Here is a 26,207-nt window from a genome sequence, read left to right as displayed (position 1 = left end):
AGCTTGAAGCCAAGTGTGAGTTTATAGTGGAGCAGAGCTCCATATTAAAATAATATTGTAAAGCATTGAGCTGATTTCTGATGGCTTTTGCAACCATAAATACCTGATCATAAGTGCAAGGCAACATATCTCAAACACTTGACCACCAGACAACGAAATTTGTATCTTTATTTCCATAAGATAGATGGGTTTTTATCCAGTGTTTTATTTTTAATTTACATAAAAAAAAAGTGGGATTATTTCCGAACACATTTTACACTCATTGGGAGCTACACTTTTAGGCAGTGCATAAACATATACTGTATATCAACTGTGGATGTCTATACTATTATAGCTAATCGGCTTGCATAGCCTGAACCCCTTTTCTGTGGAAGGTGTTGGAATATTGTTGGCACAGCATCGGGTTTGAGTCTAACGTGACCTGCATAGCCCAAGCGCTTGGCCTATAGATTCCTTTCAAAGCAATCAGGCTCAAAATGGTCCTCGCAAATGACAGAGTGTCTAGCAAAGAAGAAACCTTTATTCGTCACATGCACACTTCAAGCACAGTGAAATTCATCCTCTGCATTTAACCCATCTGAAGCAATGAACACATGCACACACTTAGAGCAGTGGGCAGCCACACCAGAGCACCTGGGGAGCAGTCAGGGGTCAGGTACCTTGCTCAAGGGCACCTCAGCCCAAGGCCACCCCACGTCAACCTACAGTAACTGCATGTCTTTGGATTGTGGGGTAAACCAGAGCACACCCATGCAGACACGGGGAGAACATGCAAACTCCACACAGAAAGGCCCTCGCCGGCCGCTGGGTTCGAACCCGGAACCTTCTTGCTGTGAGACGACCGTGCTAACCACTACACCACCGTGCCACAAAGGAGAGTGTTTCTAAAGTGTGACCTGTTCCTAATGTAACACCCCTGCGAAATAGGCTTATTTCTATTACAGTGTTCAGTGTTTGAAGAATACATACCTGTGATTTAATTCTATGTGCCCTCTATGATATGCTTACACTGAATTTAATAAGGGCTTTTATTTTGAAACTTATGTCCTGATTAGAATGTTCGTGAGCTAGATGGGAGGGAGCTGAAGGGTTGTTTAAATTAAAAAAAATGAGGAGAAAGAAAAAAAGTTGCCTGGAAGGAAAATCAGTTAAGCCATGATAGTAAATGATCTTTATGCAATATCTAATGATTTAGTTGTAATACATTTTTACTTCAGCCCCGTGATGACCTGGTGACTTGTCCAGGGTGTACCCCGCCTTTCGCCCGTAGTCAGCTGGGACAGGCTCCAGCTTGCCTGTGACCCTGTAGAACAGGATAAAGCGACTAGAAATAATGAGATGAGACATTTTTACTTCAGCCCTGTGATGACCTGGTGACTTGTCCAGGGTGTACCCCGCCTTTCGCCCGTAGTCAGCTGGGATAGGCTCCAGCTCGCCTGCGACCCTGTAGAACAGGATAAAGCGACTAGAGATAATGAGATGAGATGAGACATTTTTACTTTGTTTTGTTTACATACGGGACTGTTTGAGAACGTATCTCTCAGTAATAACTTTTAAGGAAGGACATCGCCAGTTCACGGATTTCAGTTAGCAGTTAGCTATGGACGTTGAGCTTCTCTCCGCTAGCAACACTGCTAGCTATGCTGACCGTAGCGCATGAGGGAGGTTTTTTTGTGTGGCGTTTGAGTGACTTCACATCGGACTTAACGGAGTGATCCATGAGGGACAGTGCCTGTGATCGTATCGTTTGGGAGATGTTCAGAGTGCTGCACAATCATACTGGAGTTTTCACACTGGTCAACGTTGCTGTTTGATATGGAGGTTAGGTATCAATGGCTACATGAGTAATGATGAAAGACCATTCCTGTCCGTGTTCTCATGAGCTCCAACGCGCGCCAACGAAATGGTAGCTACCACAGACAGTTTGTTTGAAATCCCAGGTGGTTCCGCTTCTTTTTTTTTTGTTTAGTGGTATGAAATGCCTGATTTCACGAAAGTTCTTGGTAGGTTTTAGTGAATAAATGCCAATCTTTTCATTTAAAAGATAATTCCTGCCTTTGGGTTTTGGTTTCAGTTGAACAAGATGCCAATATGTAATTAGTTTAATTGCTGTTTATTTTAGATTACAGTGTTATATAATATTTGCAGTTTAACATAGTGTTACTACGCATTATTTACAATACATATTAGGCTAATTAGCCTACAAGTTAAAGTTTGAAATCTTTCTTTGAGGGGTATCTCAAAGTGGGGGCTCACACTGATATTAGTTAGCCTAATGCAAGGTAATACTGCATTTCATGGTAGTCATTATTGCCCAGGCCTTTTAAAAGCTCCCTGCGAGGAATCAACCTTAGACATACAGTGGTGCTTGAAAGTTTGTGAACCCTTTAGAATTTTCGATATTTCTGCATAAATATGACCTAAAACATCATCAGATTTTCACACAAGTCCTAAAAGTAGATAAAGAGAACCCAGTTAAACAAATGAGACAAAAATATTATACTTGGTCATTTATTTATTGAGGAAAATGATCCAATATTACATATCTGTGAGTGGCAAAAGTATGTGAACCTCTAGGATTAGCAGTTAATTTGAAGGTGAAATTAGAGTCAGGTGTTTTCAATCAATGGGATGACAATCAGGTGTGAGTGGGCACCCTGTTTTATTTAAAGAACAGGGATCTATCAAAGTCTGATCTTCACAACACATGTTTGTGGAAGTGTATCATGACACGAACAAAGGAGATTTCTGAGGACCTCAGGAAAAGCGTTGTTGATGCTCATCAGGCTGGAAAAGGTTACAAAACCATCTCTAAAGAGTTTGGACTCCACCAATCCACAGTCAGACAGATTGTTTACAAGTGGAGGAAATTCAAGACCATTGTTACCCTCCCCAGGAGTGGTCAACCAACAAAGATCACTCCAAGAGCAAGGCGTGTAATAGTCGGCAAGGTCACAAAGGACCCCAGGGTAACTTCTGAGCAACTGAAGGCCTCTCTCACATTGGCTAATGTTAATGTTCATGAGTCCACCATCAGGAGAACACTGAACAACAATGGTGTGCATGGCAGGGTTGCAAGGAGAAAGCCACTGCTCTCCAAAAAGAACATTGCTGCTCGTCTGCAGTTTGCTAAAGATCACATGGACAAGCCAGAAGACTGTTGGAAAAATGTTTTGTGAACAGATGAGACCAAAATAGAATTTTTTAGTTGAAATGAGAAGCGTTATGTTTGGAGAAAGGAAAACACTGCGTTCCAGCATAAGAATCTTATCCCATCTGTGAAACATGGTGGTGGTAGTATCATGGTTTGGGCCTGTTTTGCTGCATCTGGGCCAGGACAACTTGCCATCATTGATGGAACAATGAATTCTGAATTATACCAGTGAATTCCAAAGGAAAATGTCAGGACATCTGTCCATGAACTGAATCTCAAGAGAAGGTGGGTCATGTAGCAAGACAACGACCCTAAGCACACAAGTCGTTCTACCAAAGAATGGTTAAAGAAGAATAAAGTTAATGTTTTGGAATGGCCAAGTCAAAGTCCTGACCTTCATCCAATCGAAATGTTGTGGAAGGACCTGAAACGAGCAGTTCATGTGAAGAAACCCACCAACAACCCAGAAATGAAGCTGTTCTGTATGGAGGAATGGGCTAAAATTCCTCCAAGCCAGTGTGCAGGACTGATCAACAGTTACCGTAAACATTTAGTTGCAGTTATTGCTGCACAAGGGGGTCACACCAGATACTGAAAGCAAAGGTTCACATACTTTTGCCACTCACAGATATGTAATATTGGATCATTTTCCTCAATAAATAAATGACCAAGTATAATATTTTTGTCTCATTTGTTTAACTGGGTTCTCGTTATCTACTTTTAGGACTTGTGTGAAAATTTGATGATGTTTTAGGTCATATTTATGCAGAAATATCGAAAATTCTAAAGGGTTCACAAACTTTCAAGCACCACTGTGTCCTGCCTGGTGCATTCCCATAAGCACCTCCCCTGATGGGATGTGTGATAGGTCATAATACACATAGTTTAATAGTCAGCTTTATGGGAGTGTTACACTAAGTTGTGTAGCCACTGTTTAGCAAGTCGTTTACATTGCTCGGTTACTGCAATGGAACACGGTGGGGGGGGACTTTCCCTTATTATCACCTTTATTATTTTTACAATCATAGGCTTTGCACCCTGCTATTTTTCAACAATGCTTTGTACATCCGGCTCCATCGCAGTGTCAAGAGCAGTGAGCCAATCAAGATACAGGAAACCTATCAACAATTCTACGTCATGTTGACCTTTAACACCACCCACAAAATGGCAATATGGCTGCTCCCTGAATGGGAACTTAAGTGAGCAGGAATACAAAAGAATTTTAAAGCACTGCCTTATGCGACACAGTGTGATATTTCTTGGGTTTCACGTGACGTCACATGCGCCTCATTAGTTATTCAAAACTTTAGTTGGTGGTCTACCAAAGCTCAGTTGACAAAGCGTTTATACGGAGAAGGTGCATTGCTCGCATGAAAAATGCCTTACGGTTGCGTTGTTCGAATTGATCAAACTGTGAAACTGCTAAAAGTTTCTTCAGGGTTCCCCGTGAACTAATAAAAAATGGTGAACGAACACAGGATTTCACAAAAAGACGTCGAGAAAGGTGGCTTTTGAACCTCTGACTGAAATCAAAGGTTTGCAGTGATCACTTAGTGAAAGGTTTGTATCCATCTCAGCTATAGCCTTAGTGTTTTCCAAGTACTTTTCTTTCTATGTGTTAGTCACGAAGCACTAAAGTCCCCAGCTGTTTCTTAGGCCCTGTCCACACGGCAACGGATTCAGGTGAATCTGATAAAATTGTTTATCGTTTCGGCCTGGCCTCCACACGGCACCGGCGTTTTGGGTGCCCCAAAACGAAATCTTTTGAGAACGGGTTCCAGAGTGGAAAGATCTGGCAACGGTGCCATTGCGAAGTCGTCTGGATGACTAGAATGGATTTGTTTACGATGACGTCACAACCACATGTGCTTCACACCGGGTAGAAGTGTAACGAACTCGATGCGAGTTGTCAACAAATCCTATAACTTGGTTCATGAAACGCGCTTACAAAATATTTTCACTGTGAATATTTATTGTGTAATGGTGCAAAGTGAGAGAGAGCGAGAGAGAGAGAGTGAGAGTCAATCCCGCCAGCAAAAATAGGGAAAAAAAGGAGCGATCTCACCTCTTCAGATGTTGGTTTAAGTCCTACAATACATTCCTCAAAAAGGGCGTAGAAGAACAAATTAATCCATCAACGTGTAGCATTCAATTTATTCCGGACCATTAAAGACGCCGCCTTCCGCATAGAATCATACGTCATCCTCGCCGCCATATTGGATGGGTCAAAGCGGAGAATAAAGATGCCTCATTCATGTGCTGTGTTTAACTGTACCAACAGGTTTGCCGTCCAAACGAGATCACATGGGATTACCTTTCACAGGTGAGACTGGAAAAATACTTTTCATTGTATTTGGTCATTATAACGTAATTTTACGAACAGATTTTTCTGACTTTGTGGCTAATATGAAGTCTCGCGCATAATAGTTTATGCGCATGCGTCCTTACTTCTTCTATTGTTGTGGTGTCTCCGATGGGACCGTCTTACAGCGCACCTACAGGTGTGGCATGTGTATTGCATCGTTTTCAGCAAGCGTTGCGTTGCCATATGTACCTGATATTTTACTGATCCGTTGCCCATGTGGACGCGATATAATATATATTTTTAAAAATCTCATTGCCGTTGTCGTGTGGATGTAGCCTTTGTTTCCTCCTCACTCGATGGCTGCTGTACTGAAAACTACGCGTGTCTCGCTTTCTTTAAAAGGGTGTCCTAGTGGTCTTTTCAATGAATCTTTCAGCAAGTGTATGTGATCAAAACAACCACGAATAATAAAGTCCATTTGCATGAAGGCCACGACAAAATTCTTACCCAGCCATACAGTTACAATGCGCCGTGATCATTTCTCCGTCTTGTTTAACTAAGATCCAGGTCTTTAAAGGGGTGAATGATCTTTGTGAATGATTTACCTGAGAGATAAGAGCCAACACAAGTGAGAATCAAGCCAGCTGTTGTTTGTTTACACTTCAACTTGCAGCGGTTCATTGTAAAGATGCAAACGAAAAGCTTAAAAAAAAAAACATACTTACCGGTACACGGGCAAAAACAATACAGGATTTATTTGGCAGCGACTTGATAGCAAGGTCCTTTACCCAGCCACATACAAAAAAAAAAAGTGTAAGCCTCCATACTCTTCCACGCTTTCATCTGTTTTGCGGTGTAGAAGGATGTCTGCAACACCAGACAGTTCGAGATGTCAGGGAACTCGACTGAAGGGTAGTTTTTGAGATCGTATGACAAATCCTTCTTTCCCAGACTGTAGGGGTCAATTCCATTGCACATAGCAATCTTCTGAATATATCTAAAGCGAGCAGTGGCTTCTAGATTACAAACATACTCTGATAATTTATCACTAGTTGTTGTACTACAGCAGCCGTTTTGGTTTGCTAGACCACCAGCAGTTTTACCGAAGTGAAATCGCTAAGAAACGCCACGTGACTGAAACCCAAGAATATAGGGGAGTCAAAATGCATTTGTGTAAAATGTGTAATATTTCTTGCCAATGTTTCCCCCCCCCCAACTGCAGGTACCCTTTAACCACCATTTTAACATCCAGAGTAATAAAACCACAGTGAGTGGGAGGGAGTTATCGACCTGGTGACACTGGAACAATTCATTGCGCGACTTCCAGAAGGAACGGCAGAGTGGGTCCAGTGTCATCGCCCAGCGTCGCTGGATCAAGCTATCGAGCTGGCAGAGGACCACATGGCGCCAGTTCCGACGGCAGGAAGATGTGTTTCCTCTTCTCCTCTTTCCTCTCTCTCCCCCTCTCCCTCTGCTTCCCAACTTTGCCCCATTTCCCCCACCGCGGAGGCGGGGGCTGGCTCCCCCCCAGCCGGCCTGGCGCACCCGTGGTGTCCTCCCGTTTTCCCTTTCCTTGTCTGGGTCTTCTCCCCCCCAGGTGAGTGATGTCCATAACACCGGTGCAGAGGGAGAGCCTGGGCCGGTGTGCTGGCACTGCAGGGAGCCGGGACATCTCCAAAATCAGTCCTCTGCGATGGAGGTGGGCGCAGTGGTCCGGGTCCCTGATGCGCCAGAAACCGCCCTTGATCGGGCCGGAGCGTATCGTATACCGGTGAGTGTCCAAGGGGATACATACCAGGCTTTGGTGGATGGATTCCGGCTGTAACCAGACCTCAATCCACCAAAGCCTGGTGCAAGGTGAGGCATTAGCAAGAGCACGAATGCGAAAGGTGTCGTGTGTGCACGGGGATGTTCACAACTACCCTTTAGTGTCCGTCCACATTCTATTTCGGGGTGAAAAGTATAGTGTAAAGGTGGCGGTTAACCCTCGTTTCACCCACTCGCTGATTTTGGGGACTGATTGGCCTGGTTTTAAGGAGTTAATGACACACATAGTGAGGAGTGGATCCTGCAGTAATCCATCTGGGGAAGACCCCGGACTAGCACTGGCGGGAGAAGCTGTCACAGAGCCGTCTACGTCAGCACAGCGTCAGGGTGATACGCGGAGTGAGGAGCACCCCACCCCTTCTCCCTCTCTCAGGGATTCCCTTGGGGATTTCCCATTCGAGCAGTCACGAGATGGGACTCTGCAGCATGCATTTGACCAAGTGAGAGTAATCAATGGTCAAATTCTCCAGCCAAATGCGACGCCGGCCTTCCCCTGCTTTTCTATTATTAAGGATAGGTTATACCGAGTGACGCAGGACACTCAAACTGGCGAAAAGATAACAGTTATTAATCCCAAAGAGCCGTCAGGAACTCCTATTCCAGGCGGCTCACTTTAATCCCATGGCCAGACACTTAGGGCAGGATAAAACACTAGCCCGAATAATGGCCCGGTTCTATTGGCCAGGGATTCGCAGGGATGTCCGTCGGTGGTGTGCGGCGTGCCACAAATTCCAATTAGTAAATCCTGCAGCCACTCCAAAAGCGCCTTTGCGCCCTCTCCCTTTAATCGAGACCGCTTTTGAAAGAATTGGGATGGATCTCATCGGGCCATTAGATCGGTCAGCACGGGGATATCACTTTATTTTAGTTCTGGTGGACTATGCAACGCGATATCCGGAAGCAGTGCCTCTCCGCAATATCTCAGCATGCAGTGTTACGGAAGCGCTCTTACGCTTTATCTCCCAGGTCGGGATTCCGAAAGAAATCCTGACAGACCAAGGCACTACATTTATGTCACGCACACTGCGTGAGCTGTATGGGTTACTGGGGATTAAGCCTATCCGCACCAGCGTCTATCACCCACAAACTGATGGCTTAGTGGAACGTTTTAATCGAACTCTCAAAAACATAATTCGGAAGTTCGTAAGCCAAGATGCATGTAATTGGGATAAGTGGCTCGAGTCGCTGTTATTTGCAGTACGAGGGGTCCCGCAAGCCTCCACAGGGTTTTCACCATTTGAATTATTATACGGGCGTCAGCCGCGTGGCATTTTGAATGTGCTACATGAAAATTGGGAGGAGGGACCTTCATCTAGTAAGAATGAAATTCAATACATTCTCGACCTGCGCGCCAAACTCCACACACTCACGCACTTAACCCAGGAGAATTTGCAGCAGGCGTAAGAACGTCAAATCCGGCTGTACGACAGGGGCACGCACCTTAGAGAGTTCACACCGGGAGACAAAGTACTCATATTATTGCCCACGTCAAGCTCCAAATTGATCGCCAAGTGGCAAGGGCCCTTCAAGGTCACACGGCGAGTTGGGGACATCGACTATGAGGTGAGGCGAACCGACGGGGCAGGGCATTGAAAATTTACCACCTCAATCTATTGTTGGAATGAGATGGCGTTGGTGTCAGTAATCCTGGAGTAATCCTGGAGAAGGCGGAGCTGGGGCCGGAGGTTCAAAAAAGAAAATTGGCATCGCCAACCACTCCGGTCCCTTGTGGAGACCACCTCTCCCCGGCCCAACTCAGCCCAGTTGCAGAAAGAATTTTCTGACGTGTTTTCGCCCCTGCCCGGCCGCACCCACCTCATAGAACACCACATTGAGATGCCCCTGGGGGTGGTAGTGCGCAGCCACCCTTACCGCCTGCCCAAACACAAAAAAAAAAGGTGGTCCAGGATGAACTCAAGGCCATGTTCAAAATGGGCATAATTGAGGAGTCCCACAGTGGCTGGAGCAGTCCAGTGGTCCTGGTCCCCAAGACCGATGGGTTGGTCCGGTTCTGTGTGGACTATAGAAAAGTCAATGCGGTGTCTAAATTTGGTGCATACCCAATGCCTCGCATTGAGCTGCTTGATCGATTAGGCACTGCTCGTTTTTATTCGACACTGGATTTAACGAAGGGATATTGGCAGAGACCCTTGACTCTCCTGTCCCGAGAGAAAACGGCCTTTTCCACACCGTTGGTATCTTGCCCTCCAGCCATTTAAGTTCGAGGTGATCCACAGGCTGGGGGCACAGATGGTGGTGGTGGACTTCCTGTCCCGTTGGGGGGAGGGGAGTCAGCTTCAGGCCGGATGGCTCCCCAGCCTGAGTCAGGCGGTGGGGGTATGTGGCTAAGTCACTCCACCTGCTGTTAATGTGTGTGTGTGTGTGTGTGTGTGTGTGTGTGTGTGTGTGTGTGTGTGTGTGTGTGTGTGTGTGTGTGTGTGGTTGTTACAGGGAGGGAGCATAAAAGGAGAGAGAGAGAGAGAGCAGAGAAAAGGGGCTCTCTCCCTAACCACAACGCGTGAGTGAGTGAGTGAGTGAGTGAGTGAGTGAGTGAGTGAGTGAGTGAAAGGAAGAGAAAGTGAGCGAAAGAAAGCTGAAAAGTAAAAATAAAGTGTTTGTGGAAACATCATCTCTCGCCTGCTGTGCTTCTGTGCTCCACCCACATCAGGGTCTTACTACACTTAAAGTGTCCATCATGTGGTCTCGTCAACAGTGGCTGTTTAGTAGTGCCCTTAAATAAGCTGTTTTTCAACACATCAGTTCAGAATTCCTGTATAAATGGCTTCTCTGTTTGAAATTCCCCAAGTAGGCATCTTGACTTCAGAACAGATCTTCCCATACATTCTTCTAGCTGTTAGCATACAGATACCATTACGTCAAACTGCAGCCTTTGGCCTAATACCTATTAAGGATAAAGCTAGTACATTGAAACTCTGAAAACAGTCCATTACTGTGTTAATCCACTCTAACTAAATCCACTTAGAGGGGGAAAAAAAACTCGTCCTTTCAACCTCTTCTTAAATGTAGGCTTTTATTTAAATGTGCCATATTTTCAAGACTATAGAACATAATGCAATTTGAAAAATATAATTTTCTTCATTAGCAGAAATGCCCATTTGTTAATCTTTATTTCCATGACTGCAGGACTGTTTATGAGCAATAAATACAGTGAAATCTTTCACTTTAATAATTAACACACTTCCAAACAAAAACACAGCTGTTGTGCCAAACTGCACACAAACTGAACCAGGAGACAGGCGACGGCTATGAGATGTGCTAACTGAGAAGCACTTGAGAATCTCGACTTCCTGAGTGGTAATTACAATTTGGAGAGCTATTCAAATGGATTTTTTCTCCTTGGAGGTTGGAAACTTCTGAATGCATCATTAGTCTCCAAGTCCTTCTTGGTAATACTTTTATCTAAACAACATTTATAGTATAAAACAGTAATTTTAATGTCTGACATAGAACCTACTGCTACGCCAAAACAAAATTCATTTGCTTTTCATACACAATGAGGTCGATGTGAAGCAGAGAGAAGAATAAGTATGTCAATGCAAGCTAAGCTAGAGCAGACCTATATGTGTTTCTAAGAACCATTTTAACATTGCATATAGAATAAAACATTGCATATTATAATACACAAACTATACGTGACTAAAGAGGAATAAACAAGTCAATATTTGGTCTGACAACCCAACAGTGGGTCATGGTTTTTCAGCGTTCCCCCTGGGTTCTGAAAAATATTCTCCAATTTTTCCTTGAAAAATAAAGGTCAAATAAGTATTCTTCACTTTTTTTCTTAGTCTGTATTTTTTCTTAGTTACCGACTAATAAAAGTGGAATTAAAGGAGAACTGAAGTCATTTATAAACTTGCTTTATTTCTTAATTAACGTGTTATTCAATTACGTTTTCGGTTTTAGTAACCTTAAATTGTGACTCATATTGGCAACTAATTGCAATTAAATATTATACAGTGATATGCAAAAGTTTGGGCACCCCTGGTCAAAATTGCTGTTACTGTGAACAGTTAAGCAAGTTGAAGATGAAATGATCTCCAAAAGGCATAAAGTTGAAGATGACGCATTCCCTTTATATTTTAAGCAAAAACAATTTTTTATTTTCATCTTTTACATTATCAAAATGACAAAAAAAGGAAAAGGGCCCGAAGCAAAAGTTTGCGCACCCTGCATGGTTAGTACCTAGTAACACCCCCTTTGGCAAGTATCACAGCTTGTAAACACTTTTTGTAGCCAGCTAATAATCTTTCAGTTCTTACCTGGGGGATTTTCACACATTCGTCCTTGCAAAAGGCTTCCAGTTCTACAAGTTTCTTGGGCTGTCTTGCATGCACTGCTCTTTTGAGATCTATTCACAGATTTTCAGTGTTGTTTAGGTCAGGGGACTGTGAGGGCCAGGGCAAAACCTTCAGCTTGGGCCTCTTGAGGTATTCCATTGTAGATTTTGAGGTGTGTTTTGGATCATCGTCTTATTGTAGGACCCATCCTCTTTTTAACTTCAACTTTTTTACAGATGGTGTGATGTTTGCTTCCAGAGTTTGCTGGTATTTATTCGAATCCATGCTTCCCTCGACCAGTGAAATGTGCCCTGTGCCGCTGGCTGCAACACAACCCCAAAGCATGATCGATCCACACCCATGCTTCAGAGTTGGAGAGGCGTTCTTTTCCTGGAATTTGGCACCCTTTTTTCTCCAAACATATCTTTGCACACTGTGGCCAAAAAGTTCTATTTTGATTTCATCAGTGCACAGGACTTGTTTCCAAAATGCACCAGGCTTATTTAGATGTTCATTTGCAAACTTCAGACACTGAATTTTGTGGCTAGGACACAGGAAAGGTTTTCTTCTGATGACTCTCCCATGAAGGTCATATTTGTTCAGGTGTCGCTGCATAGTAGAACAGTGCACCACCACTCCAGGGTCTGCTCAATCTTTCTGAAGGTCTTTTGCAGTCAAACAGGTTTTTATTTGCCTTTCTAGAAATCCAACGAGCAGTTCTTTCAGAAAGTTTTCTTCATCTTCCAGACCTCACCTTGATCTCCACTGTTTCTGTTAACTGCCATTTCTTAATACCATTACGATCTGAGGAAACAGCGACCTGAAAACACTTTGCTACGTTCTTATAGCCTTCTCCTGCTTTGTGAGCATCAATTATTTTATTATTCAGAATGTGACAGAGTTGCTTAGAGGAGCCCATGGGTGTTGATTTTAGGGACAAGTTTGAGGAGTCAGAGAATTTATACAGCTTTGAAATCTGCATCATCTGACCTTTCCTAATGAAGAATTTGAACAAGCCACAGCTCAATAAGCTAATGAAGGTCTGGAACCTTGGTAAAAGTTACCTGAGAACTCAAATGTATTGGGGTGCCCAAACTTTCACATGGTGTTCCTTTTCTTTTTTCACTCTCCAATTGTACAAAACAAAAATAATACACAAATCTTGCAGAAAACGCTGAAAAGAAATGTGTCGTCTTTACCTTTATACCTTTCATCTTCTGCTCACTTAACCATTCACAGTAACAGACATTTTAAGTAAGGGTGCCCAAACTTTTGCATGCCACTGTATCTATCTTTACAAGATGATATTCTCACTGTGACGACTGCTAGTAATTTTTTCTTCGATATTGATGAATTATGTTTGTCAACGACGAGCGTGACCCCCTGTTTTTTGTCTGAAAAGTGGTTTATGTAATACAATATGTGGCCTTCTTTACTGACAAACATTTTTCTGTAACACTTAATTATTCTTTGGAAAAATAATGCTGGGAAATATCAACCAATTTTGTACCAACTCTCTTATTCAGATGTCAGTAATGCAGAATTTATTTTTCGAGAGAGAGACATAAACTAAACTAATGAGGAACATCAAAGAACATAGTACTCTCCTAAAGAAATCAGTAGCACCGATCCAAAGTCCAAGGATCAGTATCGGGCAGATACCAGCAAACACTTGTGCATCGGATTTGAAAGAAACAAGAACTAATTCACTCCTATAATAAATGATTGAAAAGGATTGGTACTGGAATTTTATACTGGGAATGTTGACACATTAAAAAAATATATATTTTGTTAGGATTTATTCTATTTACACTTTATTGTGGCTACCGACTCATATCGAGGCGATAGCCACTATGTCATCGTGCTGTAAGAACGTAAGAGTGTAACAATCACGCATTGCACATGCGCATACGCATAAGGATTACAATAGCGCGTGTGCATAAGCATTACAGTCACCACAACGGCGAATCATGATCTCATGATATGAACAGTTGATCTTGCATGATCAAAGGTACACAAGAACGTAAGAATGTAAGAATGAGTGTAACAATAGCAAAACTTCGTAACCAATCAGTACTTATCCTGATCAAGTTCGATTACCCGTTCTACGTCTTGATAAACTTCAGAACTAATCAGAACTAGAAACGAAATAAGAGAAATCTTGTTATAACTTCGTAGTATCGGAAGATAATCGGCAGATAAAAAGACAAATGAAATTCACCTCGTGGTTCGCCAATGCTATTGATTCGATATCAAGTAAGTGGTGTTCTTCTGAAAGGTCAAATTAAATGTTCTGTAAGGTTTTTTTTTTTTTTTTAGTTTTTTGGCAGATATTTAGGCGAAGAATTCCAGACATTCAACAAGAGTTGTAATGAGTACTTATGTTTTTCAATGAATTATTTTTTTTAAATAAATTTCTGATATATTATTTGACCCGGGCGGCACGGTGGTGTAGTGGTTAGCGCTGTCGCCTCACAGCAAGAAGGTCCGGGTTCGAGCCCCGTGGCTGACGAGGGCCTTTCTGTGCGGAGTTTGCATGTTCTCCCCGTGTCCGCGTGGGTTTCCTCCGGGTGCTCCGGTTTCCCCCACAGTCCAAAGACATGCAGGTTAGGTTAACTGGTGACTCTAAATTGACCGTAGGTGTGAATGTGAGTGTGAATGGTTGTCTGTGTCTATGTGTCGGCCCTGTGATGACCTGGTGACTTGTCCAGGGTGTACCCCGCCTTTCGCCCGTAGTCAGCTGGGATAGGCTCCAGCTTGCCTGCGACCCTGTAGGACAGGATAAAGCGGCTAGAGATAATGAGATGAGATTATTTGACCAAAGTGAAAACTAAGATTAAAAGTATAATTGATCAAACTTCTGCTATTCGCTTTAATGTTTTTATAAAATTTGTTATTTTAGAGTCTTTACATGACACTTGTGAAATAAAATGTGCTCATTCATACTAAATAATGCTTCGAAGACAATTCATGAACAAGTGCTTTCTTACTGTTTTGAAAATAGATATCGTTCACAGCACTGTATTTTGAACAAAGCCCTGACGCTGCTCACAGCTTGGTGACGCTTGCAAGAGATGAGGCGAGTATAATTGATAACCTGTATATATGCTATATTTACTGTATGGACATGGGATCAGAAAAATATTTTATTTATAAGCAGTAGCCACATGGACCCACAGGGTAGCTATTTTTGTCTCATCTCATCTCATTATCTCTAGCCGCTTTATCCTGTTCTACAGGGTCGCAGGCAAGCTGGAGTCTATCACAGCTGACTACGGGCGAAAGGTGGGGTACACCCTGGACAAGTCGCCAGGTCATCACAGGGCTGACACATAGACACAGACAACCATTCACACTCACGGTCAATTTAGAGTCACCAGTTAACCTAACCTGCATGTCTTTGGACTGTGGGGGAAACCGGAGCGCCCGGAGGAAACCCACGCGGACAACATGCAAACTCCGCACAGAAAGGCCCTCGCCGGCCACGGGGCTCGAACCCGGACCTTCTTGCTGTGAGGCAACAGCGCTAACCACTACACCACCATGCCGCCCAGCTATTTTTGTATTTATTATAATTTCCATGTCAGTGAAAAGGTTGTATGTAAGTCATGTTTTATCCATGTATTTCTTCCTGCATTTTTGCATGATGTCTTCCCAAATAAATACTTAAATAACCTTTTTTTTTTTTTTGGAATGCCGGATGGGTATCGGGATCTGCCGATACTCAAGTTTTCAGAATCGGTATTATAATCAGAAAAGAGCTTGAGTCACCTTTATAAATATCCAACTGAATAAAAGGAGATTTAAATCTTACAGTTAAAAATACTGAATGATGTATTCTGAGCATGTTATATACTGTATTCCAAAATAATCAATTATTTAACATGGCCCTAATATAAATAGACCTGAATATTTTATGCTATTGCACCATTATATTATTTTTTCTTAAAAATAATATACTAGCATACTTATCTTTAAGTGGACACATATTGCAAAATAAGCTGTAAGTACAATTAACACGTATGTGTTTTTTACATGGCAGTGGTAACAAGTTGTGCCTGGAACAAGTTGGAAAGTAACGCTTTCCTTTGTGTTTACACGCTCACACTCTATCGGTGGCAAACCGGAGGTTGTACAGGTAAACACAAAAGTATGCATGTGCAAATCATGGATCAGAAGCTTGGTTTGAACTTGCTTTATTGACGTCTCGCTGCTCGTTTCTGTTTAAACGCTCGGTGATTTGGTGGTAAATCCAACTTTCATTTTCAGAAAACTGATTCAGTCCGAGTGATGTGTCGTTCAGGGAATGAATCGGCTCTTTTAGATGAATTTTAAACTGAAAAAGCAAACAATGATCTGCATCTCCCCACAACTGGACGAGAGTAAGAACGTCATCTTTAGTCCTGTTATCACTGTGATTGGTTTGGGAATCACTTGACTCCATTGTTTAAAGGTGGAGAAGCTTGACAAGGAAAAGCACTTGACAAGAACTGGCCACTGAATTTGCCGCAAAGCGGTCTTGTCCTGATGATAAACCAGACCGTCAGAAGAAACCTTTATTCGTCACATGCACACTTCAAGCACAGTGAAATTCATCCTCTGCATTTAACCCATCTGAAGCAGTGAACACATGCACACACACCCAGAGCAGTGGGCAGCCCAGAGCGCCCGGGGAGCAGTCAGGGGTCAGGTACCTTGCTCAAGGGCATCTCAGCCCAAGGCCGCCCCACGTCAACCTAACTGCATGTCTTTGGATTGTGGGGGAAACTGGAGCACCCGGAGGAAACCCACGCAGACACTGGGAGAACATGCAAACTCCACACAGAAAGGCCCTTGCTGGCCGCTGGGTTTTTCACTCAGACTTAAATAATTCTTGCTGTGAGGCAACCGTGCTAACCACTACACCACCGTGCCGCCCACCGACGCAGTTGCTCGCCAAGTTGTTCTTGATGAGAACAATCTGAATCAAAAACCACTGAAAACTCAGGGTAGAGTAGCGATTTTCCTGAAAGTTTGTTAACCGGCCTAATTAGCAACTTGTTAATGAGAAATCACAAAACCAGGGAGTAACTTTAGTGCAGACTGATTTGATCTTCCAAACAAAACAATCAGAATCAAAATCCATTGAAAACCCAGGGAGGAGTAGCGATTTTTGTGAATTGTGGACAGACGGATGGACGGATGGACATACGGAAGGATGACAGACGCCACCGATTGTGTTTAGATGGTAAGCGGGGACGAGTTGCACCACCTTGTAAAGTGGAGCGTCCACTGCACTCAAACTGTTCCAGAACAAATTGTGTTTAGACGGGCAGTTGTTCCAGGAACAACTTATTCCAGCGTTTAGTGCCTGTGTAAAAGCAGCTTTAGTGTACTTCTTTTCACCACAGGGGGCATGAGCATACCTGTAATTAATGTACAGTGGTGCTTGAAAGTTTGTGAACCCTTTAGAATTTTCTATATTTCTGCATAAATATGACCCAAAACATCATCAGATTTTCACACAAGTCCTAAAAGTAGATAAAGAGAACCCAGTTAAACAAATTAGACAAAAATATGATACTTGGTCATTTATTTATTGAGGAAAATGATCCAATATTACATATCTGTGAGTGGCAAAAGTATGTGAACCTCTAGGATTAGCAGCTAATTTGAAGGTGAAATTAGAGTCCGGTGTTTTCAATCAATGGGATGACAATCAGGTGTGAGTGGGCACCCTGTTTTATTTAAAGAACAGGGATCTATCAAAGTCTGATCTTCACAACACATGTTTGTGCAAGTGTATCATGGCACGGACAAAGGAGATTTCTGAGGACCTCAGAAAAAGCGTTGTTGATGTTCATCAGGCTGGCAAAGGTTACAAAACCATCTCTAAAGAGTTTGGACTCCACCAATCCACAGTCAGACAGATTGTGTACAAATGGAGGAAATTCAAGACCATTGTTACCCTCCTCAGGAGTGGTCGACCAACAAAGATCACTCCAAGAGCAAGGCGTGTAATAGTTGGCGAGGTCACAAAGGACCCCAGGGTAACTTCTAAGCAACTGAAGGCCTCTCTCACATTGGCTAATGTTAATGTTCATGAGTCCACCATCAGGAGAACACTGAACAACAGTGGTGTGCATGGCAGGGTTGCAAGGAGAAAGCCACTGCTCTCCAAAAAACTTGCTGCTTGTCTGCAGTTTGCTAAAGATCACATGGACAAGCCAGAAGGCTATTGGAAAAATGTTTTGTGGACGGCTGAGCCCAAAATAGAACAATTTGGTTTAAATGAGAAGCGTTAAGTTTGGAGAAAGGAAAACACTGCATTCCAGCATAAGAACCTTATCCCATCTGTGAAACATGGTTGTGGTAGTATCGTGTTTTGGGCCTGTTTTGCTGCATCTGGGCCAGGACGGCTTGCCATCATTGATGGAGCAATGAATTCTGAATTATACCAGCGAATTCTAAAGGAAAATGTCAGGACATCTGTCCATGAACTGAATTTCAAGAGAAGGTGGGTCATGCAGCAAGGCAACGACCCTAAGCACACAAGTCGTTCTACCAAAGAATGGTTAAAGAAGAATAAAGTTCATGTTTTGGAATGGCCAAGTCAAAGTCCTGACCTTAATCCAATCAAAATGTTGTGGAAGGACCTGAAGCGAGCAGTTTATGTGAGGAAACCCACCAACATCCCAGAGTTGAAGCTGTTCTGTATGGAGGAATGGGCTAAAATTCCTCCAAGCCGGTGCGCAGGACTGATCAACAGATACTGGAAACATTTAGTTGCAGTTATTGCTGCACAAGGGGGTCACACCAGATACTGAAAGCAAAGGTTCACATACTTTTGCCACTCACAGACATGTAATATTGGATCATTTCCTCAATAAATAAATGACCAAGTATAATATGTTTGTCTCATTTGTTTAACTGGGTTCTCTTTATCTACTTTTAGGACTTGTGTGAAAATCTGATGATGTTTTGGGTCATATTTTTGCAGAAATATAGAAAATTCTAAAGGGTTCACAAACTTTTAAGCACCACTGTATACAAATTTTTGTATACTCAAATGACTTTTTTATAAGCGTACTGATCTTTTTCTCCACACATCTTCAACTCCAGTGGAATTATTGTCCAGAAATGACAGTCTTATGTTGAAATAATATTGGCTGGCTTTTTTCGTGGCATATCAGACATATTCCATTCAGCGAGCATGATACCGAACGAATCAAAGACGAGTTCAGTATCATGCTAGCTGAATGGAATATATCTGATATACCACAAGAAAAGCCAGCCAATATTTTTTATTATTATTATTATAATAATACACTCACACTCGGGGCGGCACGGTGGTGTAGTGGTTAGCGCTGTCGCCTCACAGCAAGAAGGTCCTGGGTTCGAGCCCCGTGGCCGGCGAGGGCCTTTCTGTGCGGAGTTTGCATGATCTCCCCGTGTCCGCGTGGGTTTCCTCCGGGTGCTCCGGTTTCCCCCACAGTCCAAAGACATGCAGGTTAGGTTAACTGGTGACTCTAAATTGACCGTAGGTGTGAATGTGAGTGTGAACGGTTGTCTGTGTCTATGTGTCAGCCCTGTGATGACCTGGCGACTTGTCCAGGGTGTACCCCGCCTTTCACCCGTAGTCAGCTGGGATAGGCTCCAGCTTGCCTGCGACCCTGTAGAACAGGATAAATCGGCTACAGATAATGAGATGGGGAGACACTCACACTCTCTTCATATCAGCATTCTCAAAGGCCAACGCTAGCTTACCCACGAGTCGGCGCCATCAGCGCAGCAGTAAAGTCACCTTCCAGCCGGTGTAGCGTTCATCAGTAGTGTTAGCGAATGCTAATAAAGCAGTCAAGCAGGTGCTATCAAGAGCAAGTACCACAGACTAACAACCGAGAAACTAAGATTTCTGTCTCCAGACTCTTCTTCCACGCACAGTCACCATTATATTTTTCACTCAGACTGAAATATCCATTTCCTTGTGTAATTTACTTCATTACTTTTAAAATCATCATCGACAAATGCACACAACGGAGCGACCTGGCAGCCAAAATTCTCTCTAAATCTTCTGTTTTTGATGAAGCAAACCTGGCGGCCGTGTTTGTTTACAAATTGGAACAGTAGTTCGCTAGCACAGAAGTTTTACGTCTCCGTTGTGTCTCTTTTCCAGTTTTTCAATGTCCGTTGGTATGTTTTTTTTTTTCTTGCAAATGTGTGTGAAGAATATCTAATGAAGTTTTGGTAGCCTTTCGGGTGTTCAGTGTGTCTTTCTCTTTCCCGGCAAACAAAGAAATGCTTCTGTGCATGCGCAGCAGAAAACATTCTCGCTGGATATTCGCATCAGCTCCGACGTCTGACGTCATGTTGTCTTGACAATCGTGTAATATCGTAAACCATATCCAACACTCAATTCTTCACTGGGTAGAGTGATGTAATACAGTATATGTAGGATAAGCGATATTGCATGCTATCAAACCAAACGAATGAAACCTGCTAGAAGGGAATAGAATACATGTTTTTATTCCAGGGAAAAAAATAAATAAATAAAGTGTCCGGTCTGTCTGATAACATAAAACATTAAATGTGAAGTAGCGTATGTCAAGCATCACCTGGATGAGAAAATGTCATGTCATTTTGGCATCTGTGATACTGTAATGATGACGACTGCTGTATGATATGAAAGAGATGGAGAATTAGTGTGAGTCTTTGAGTGCAGAGGCAATAGCACCAGATTAGACAGCACATGAGGTGCATCTGGAAGTGGATCCTGCAGTGATGTCTGTAAAAGGTTGTACAAAAGCATTCGATCCTGTGCGCCTTCAAACACCGCAGCAGCACCATGCTGGAAGGAATTATGTGCTTCCTACAATCAAATTCAATTCATGAAAATCTGACTGTGCCACAGAAGACAGCTGGAGTGGAACAATGCAAACCCCACAGCATGACCAACAGTCTCAGACCTCACCAAAAGATGTCTGATTGCATGCCCAATCAATGCTAATCCCAACCATGTCTGTTTTTTGAGTGCTAATGTTCTCATACAGCGCCTGATTTTTTGTGCTCTGAGAAAACAAAGTCCAGCATACATAAGAAGCACGGAAAAAATAGCATTCTTACCTGGCTGGGTAACACCTATAAAAAAGAGAGAAGGAAAAAAAAAAAGATTCACAAAGTCAGAAACGTGTCATCTTCCTCTTTACACAAAGCAGGTAAATATCAGGTGTTAATTCAGAAATGGTCACATCTTAAGATTACTTTCTCGCACACACACACACACACACACACACACACACACTCGCCAAATCCACAAACAGAAATGACGTCGCGATTTGTGACAGAAGCTTATTAACAATGCTGGGATGTTCTTCTGTGAAGCCTAAATCTTTATGATGCAAAATAGGCTCGTGTTCACCTGTATGAGGTCTGTGAAAAACAAGCGGGATCATCTTTGATGTAAATTCCGTCGGTGTGGATTATGAGTCTGATTCATCGACTTAAAAAAGCAAGCATCAACATCAGAGATCTATAAGTTTACAAAATGATAAAACGCCAAAATAATTAGGACAGATCCATCACTCTGTGCTGAAACACACATACCCTCGATACTTGAAATAACATTTCTTGTATGAATTTATTGCCTTCTGTTGGAAAACGAAAAAAAATATGGACCAGTCTTTGTGTACCCTGGCGACTAGAACAGGTCTAGAAATGAGAAGAGTTTTGCATATTACGTTTCAATAGTGGTGATTTGTTTTATTTATTTATTATTTATTTATACTGTGAGTTTAAGGTGTAAAAGCAGAGCTTGTTTTACAAACGTAATGCACATTTTAAATCAAAATGCTCTGTAATGTCAAAAATGATATCATCTTGTGAGAAATGTATTGAACGGGAAAATGACTTTGTAAACTGCTGAAGAATAAAGTTTGGTCTGTGATTTCTGATAACCGATATTATCGGCTGATACCCACCCCTCTCAAAAATAAATAAATAAAATAAAAAGAATAATAAAAAAAGACAAACACGTCTTCATTCACATAGAAATGCATTAAATATTATGAAGCCACAATATTTCAGTCGTTTAAGCACAAAAATAATTTTTGAACTATTTGCACAACATAAACATGCACATTTTTAAATTATATATATGTTTTCAAGGTAGAGCTTAATTAGAAAAAAAAAGTTAATCCATCTTTGCTCAAATATAGCATACTCGTATATGTACTGTTACTATAATTATGAAATACTTTAGGACACCGTATTTATTTAAGAACTGTATGAAATATAATGTCAGTTAAAAGTAAAAAAAAAAAAAACAATTCGCACGTATATGCCATTAATTTGTGTACAAGTGAAACTGATTTTTTTAAACAGCTGAACGCCTTTATATGTTCAGCACACCATTGCTACTCTGCTCTGCTTAGGTCAGCTGATTGTTGGGATTTCTGGCAATCCAAACATCTGCATTACCAACAGTTGAGTTATAGTGAGTGTGCCCTCTGGTGGACAAACTATGCAAAGGCGACACTCATAACATGGTTACAGAATCCATCTTCTGTCTCTCATCTCATCTCATTATCTCTAGCTGCTTTATCCTGTTCTACAGGGTCGCAGGCAAGCTGGAGCCTATCCCAGCTGACTACGGGCGAAAGGCGGGGTACACCCTGGACAAGTCGCCAGGTCATCACAGGGCTGACACATAGACACAGACAACCATTCACACTCACATTCACACCTACGGTCAATTTAGAGTCACCAGTTAACCTAACCTGCATGTCTTTGGACTGTGGGGGAAACCGGAGCACCCGGAGGAAACCCACACGGACACGGGGAGAACATGCAAACTCCGCACAGAAAGGCCCTCGCCGGCCACGGGGCTCGAACCCGGACCTTCTTGCTGTGAGGTGACAGCGCTAACCACTACACCACCGTGACGCCCTGTCTCGCTGTTTCATTTTTAATTGTCATTTATTGGCCATCGTAAACACTAATACCGTTTTTTTTTGGCAATGAGCTAGTAGCTCATATTGGCACACCGATTTATCATTCAGATCCTACCTACTACTTTACTCACTTCACTTTGCCCTGCAACTAGCAAAGCTAGTACTTGAATCAATCAGCATATAAAGAGCTGATCAAATTCATTTCTGATAACTGCTACTTCATTTGATTATCTTAACATGCACAAATAAAAAAACATTTAGAAAATTTGAATGCATGTTGTGTGTCAATTCAGTCACCAGCCTGCTTTTCGGTTCGTATCTAAGATGCTGGGAGTCGATCCCAAAAAGTGTCGATTCCCTGATTCCAAGCTTTAAGTCCATTCATCACACCAAAAATAACTGCAAACAAAATTGATTTAGCATTTTCAGTTAAAGACAGTGGATTGGATGATTCCTTCATTCATCTGTGCCTAATGGTTAGAGAAGCAGCTTTGGAATCAAAAGGTTGCTGGTTTGATTCCCTGGACCAGCAGGAATGGCTAAAGTGCCCTTGAGCAAGGCACCTAACCCCTAACTGCTCCCCAGACTGCTCTGGGTATGTTGTATGCAGACGTGGACAGTAACGAAGTACATTTACTTGCATACTGTACTTAAGTACACTTTTTGAGTATCTGTACTTTACTTGAGTATTTTTTTTTTTGGAAACTTATGCCTTTAACTTCACTACATTTTAAAGGCAAATATGGTACTTTTCACTCCACTACATTTCTGTCAAGATCCTCGTTACTCGTTACTACGAAGCGGCTTTGAAAGTGGATGTTTTTTTCTTTTCTAAAACGTGATTGTTTTTTTTGCAGGTGACACTGAGACGGCCGATCAGTAATCACTAGGGGCACATCACGTTCGTAGACCGTATAAAATCAAGTTTCTCAGCAGTGTTATTTGAACACGATCAGTTGGTGGCAGAATGGAAGGAGGCGGTTCTTCTGGAGAATGCACGCACCCATGGCCATACCTAGAACCCAGGTTTCAGTTTTCTGAAAGGATTAAAGATTTGTTTTGTTTTAAATGTGTGCCAAAAATGAACCACATCACGGCCTACAAAAACTCTCCATCCAATCTGCGAGAGCTTATTGAGGTATAAACGTTTTATTCCAAGAGAAAGCTTGCAGTGAAGTTGTCTGTGCTTTTAGAGCTAGCGATAACATTGCAATAGCTATGCAGTCTGGTTAGTCAAATGGCTTTCTATGGATTTGCTCACAAATTGCCATAGCCTTGTCCACGGCTAACGTTTACACATAGCTAGTTAACTTGGACATTGTTAGTTAGCATGTAAAAAAAGAGTTACGCTAACATGAATAACGTTAACTTATCTGAAGTCCTTTCAGAAATATGTTTTAGCATAATCTTGCCAAATAAACAATGTAGAAATCTTTCTTTTCTAGTTGCATTAGCTACCCAATATGATTTCGAGTTTCAAAAGAGTTTTCTACGGTAGCATGTCAGCTGGAGTTTCACTGACTAGCTAGCTTAACGTTAAACCACCATGATGGCACAGCATGCGTTCATTTTGTGAATTCACATTTCTGCCTTTGGTAACGGCATTAGGTTTTGTAAGCGTTGTGGCAATAATACAACGATGCGTTGACAGAAAATGTACTTTTAATACTTAAGTACTTTTAAAAGCAAGTACTTCAGTACTTTAACTTAAGTAAAAATTTGACTGTACAACTTTCACTTGTATCAGAGTAACATTTAACCAGTGGGATCTGTACTTGACTTAAGTAATGAAGTTGGGTACTTTGTCCACCTCTGGGTGTACGTCACTCTGGATAAGAGCATCTGCTAAATGCCTGTAATGTAATGTGATGTAATGTAATCCGTCTGTCTTTGTTTGTTCCTTCATACATTGCTTTGCTTATCTGACTTTGGTTCATTCCTTCAATTATCTGTATCTTAGTTTGTTTGTTCGTTCCTTCATTTTTCTTAGCTTGTTTGCAAGTTAGTTTCTTCATTCAGTCCTTCAATCATCTGTCATCTTTGTTTGCTTGCACCTTCATTTGTCTTCGTTGTTTTGTCAGTTTGTCTTTCTTTGTTTGCTTTTTGTCTTAGTTTGTTCGTTCAATCCTCCATTTGTTCGTTCGTTCCTTCAATCAGTTGTCTGTATTTTTTTCCTTATTTGTTTTTTCCTTCATTAATTTGTCTGTATTTGTTATTTGTTTTTCATTCATTCGTCTGTTTGTTTGGAGTACAACCCCTGGCAAAAAGTATGGAATCACCAGTCTTGGATGAGCACTCATTCAGACGTTTTATTCTGTAGAACAAACTGAGATCACAAACATGATACAATAATAAAGTCATTCCAAAGTGCAACTTCTTGGCCTTCAGAAACACTAAAATAAACGAAGAAAATACATTGTGATAGTCAGCAAATGTTACTTTTATAGACCAAGCACAGGGAAAAAAATATGGAATCACTCAATTCTGAGGAAAAAATATGGAATCACTCAATTTTCAGGTAGAAAATAAGGACTCACCCAGTCAATTTCCTTTCCTTAAATTGACACCTGCCTCAGATTAGATCTGCTCGTTAGTCTGCAGTTAGAAACAGCGCAGTTATCACACCTTGGAGGGCTGCTGGACCAAGTGGATTGGCAAGAATCATGGCTCCAACAAGAGAGATGTCTCTTGAAACAAAAGAGAGGATTGTCAAACTTCTTAAAGAAGGTAACTCTTCACGCATGGTTGCCAAAGATGTGGGCTGTTCACAGTCAGCTGTATCTAATGCCGCTTTTCCAACTGCCAACGCGGCTGAGTTGGGCTGAGCCGTGCCGTGCTGAGTCGAGCTGAGCGGGGCTGTTGGAGTTGCATTTCGACTACAACCGCGCTGAACCGTGCTGGCTGGAAGTGGGTGGACACATTGGGTGGAGTTAGCGAAAGTGGTGGACGTCACGTGATGTCGTTATGCGGCGCAAACAGTGACATCAGTGATCTTTTAAGCGGTAGTCTCACGACCCAGATAGTAAACAATAAACATGGAGGACATGGAGTCGTTAGTGTTGCTGGTCTTGGTGCTGTGGCTTGTTGTCACCAACAACGCCAACAGATACTGGCAAGAGCGTATAGATGAGGCGAGGCGCATAAGGCTTCAGAAATTCTCGTAATTCGTAATTCTCCTTCTTCCGGGTTTACGGTGTTTACAGATCCCAGCGTGCTCGCGGGGCGTGTGTGGGCATGTGAGGACACTCCTCCTCACCAATCAGTGCACAGGGGAGTGTCTGCTCACGCCCCTAGCCCCACTCAGCTCGGTTTGGCTCGCTTCAGCCCCACTCCAAAACCGTGAGAGTTTTGGGTGCTAAGCAGGGCTGAAGCGAGCTGAGTCATGCTGTTCTTAGATAGTCGAAACGCGAGCCGTGTCGGGCTGAAGTGAGCTGAAGCGAGCTGAAGTGAGCTGAAAAAGGGTAGTGGAAAAGGGCCATAAGATATGGACCAAGTACAAACAGCATGGGAAGGTTTTTAAAGCCAAGCGTACTGGTAGACCAAGGAAGACATCAAAGTGTCAAGACAAAAAACTTAAGGCCATATGTCTTGAAAACCGAAAAAGTACAACAAAACAAATGAAGCATAAATGGGAGGAAGCTGGAGTCAATGTACAAGTATGTGACCGAACCGTGAGAAATCGCCTAAAGGAAATG

At 42.4% G+C, this 26,207-nt stretch overlaps 1 protein-coding gene across 1 annotated transcript in view; it reads right to left on the bottom strand.

Annotated features, from left to right (window-relative positions):
- Positions 1-26,207, bottom strand: part of nrxn2a (neurexin 2a) — an 833,732-nt gene that overhangs the window by 683,023 nt on the left and 124,502 nt on the right. Inside the window, exon 5 of the mRNA XM_060936298.1 lies at positions 20,687-20,701. Within this exon, the coding sequence (XP_060792281.1) occupies positions 20,687-20,701 (15 nt within the window). The remainder of the gene's footprint in view (positions 1-20,686; positions 20,702-26,207) is intronic.

This window comes from Neoarius graeffei, chromosome 12, assembly GCF_027579695.1.
Source record: "Neoarius graeffei isolate fNeoGra1 chromosome 12, fNeoGra1.pri, whole genome shotgun sequence".
Taxonomy (NCBI): Eukaryota; Metazoa; Chordata; class Actinopteri; order Siluriformes; family Ariidae; genus Neoarius; species Neoarius graeffei.
Note: the sequence above shows the minus strand (reverse complement) of the source record. Positions and strands in the feature narration are given on the sequence as shown.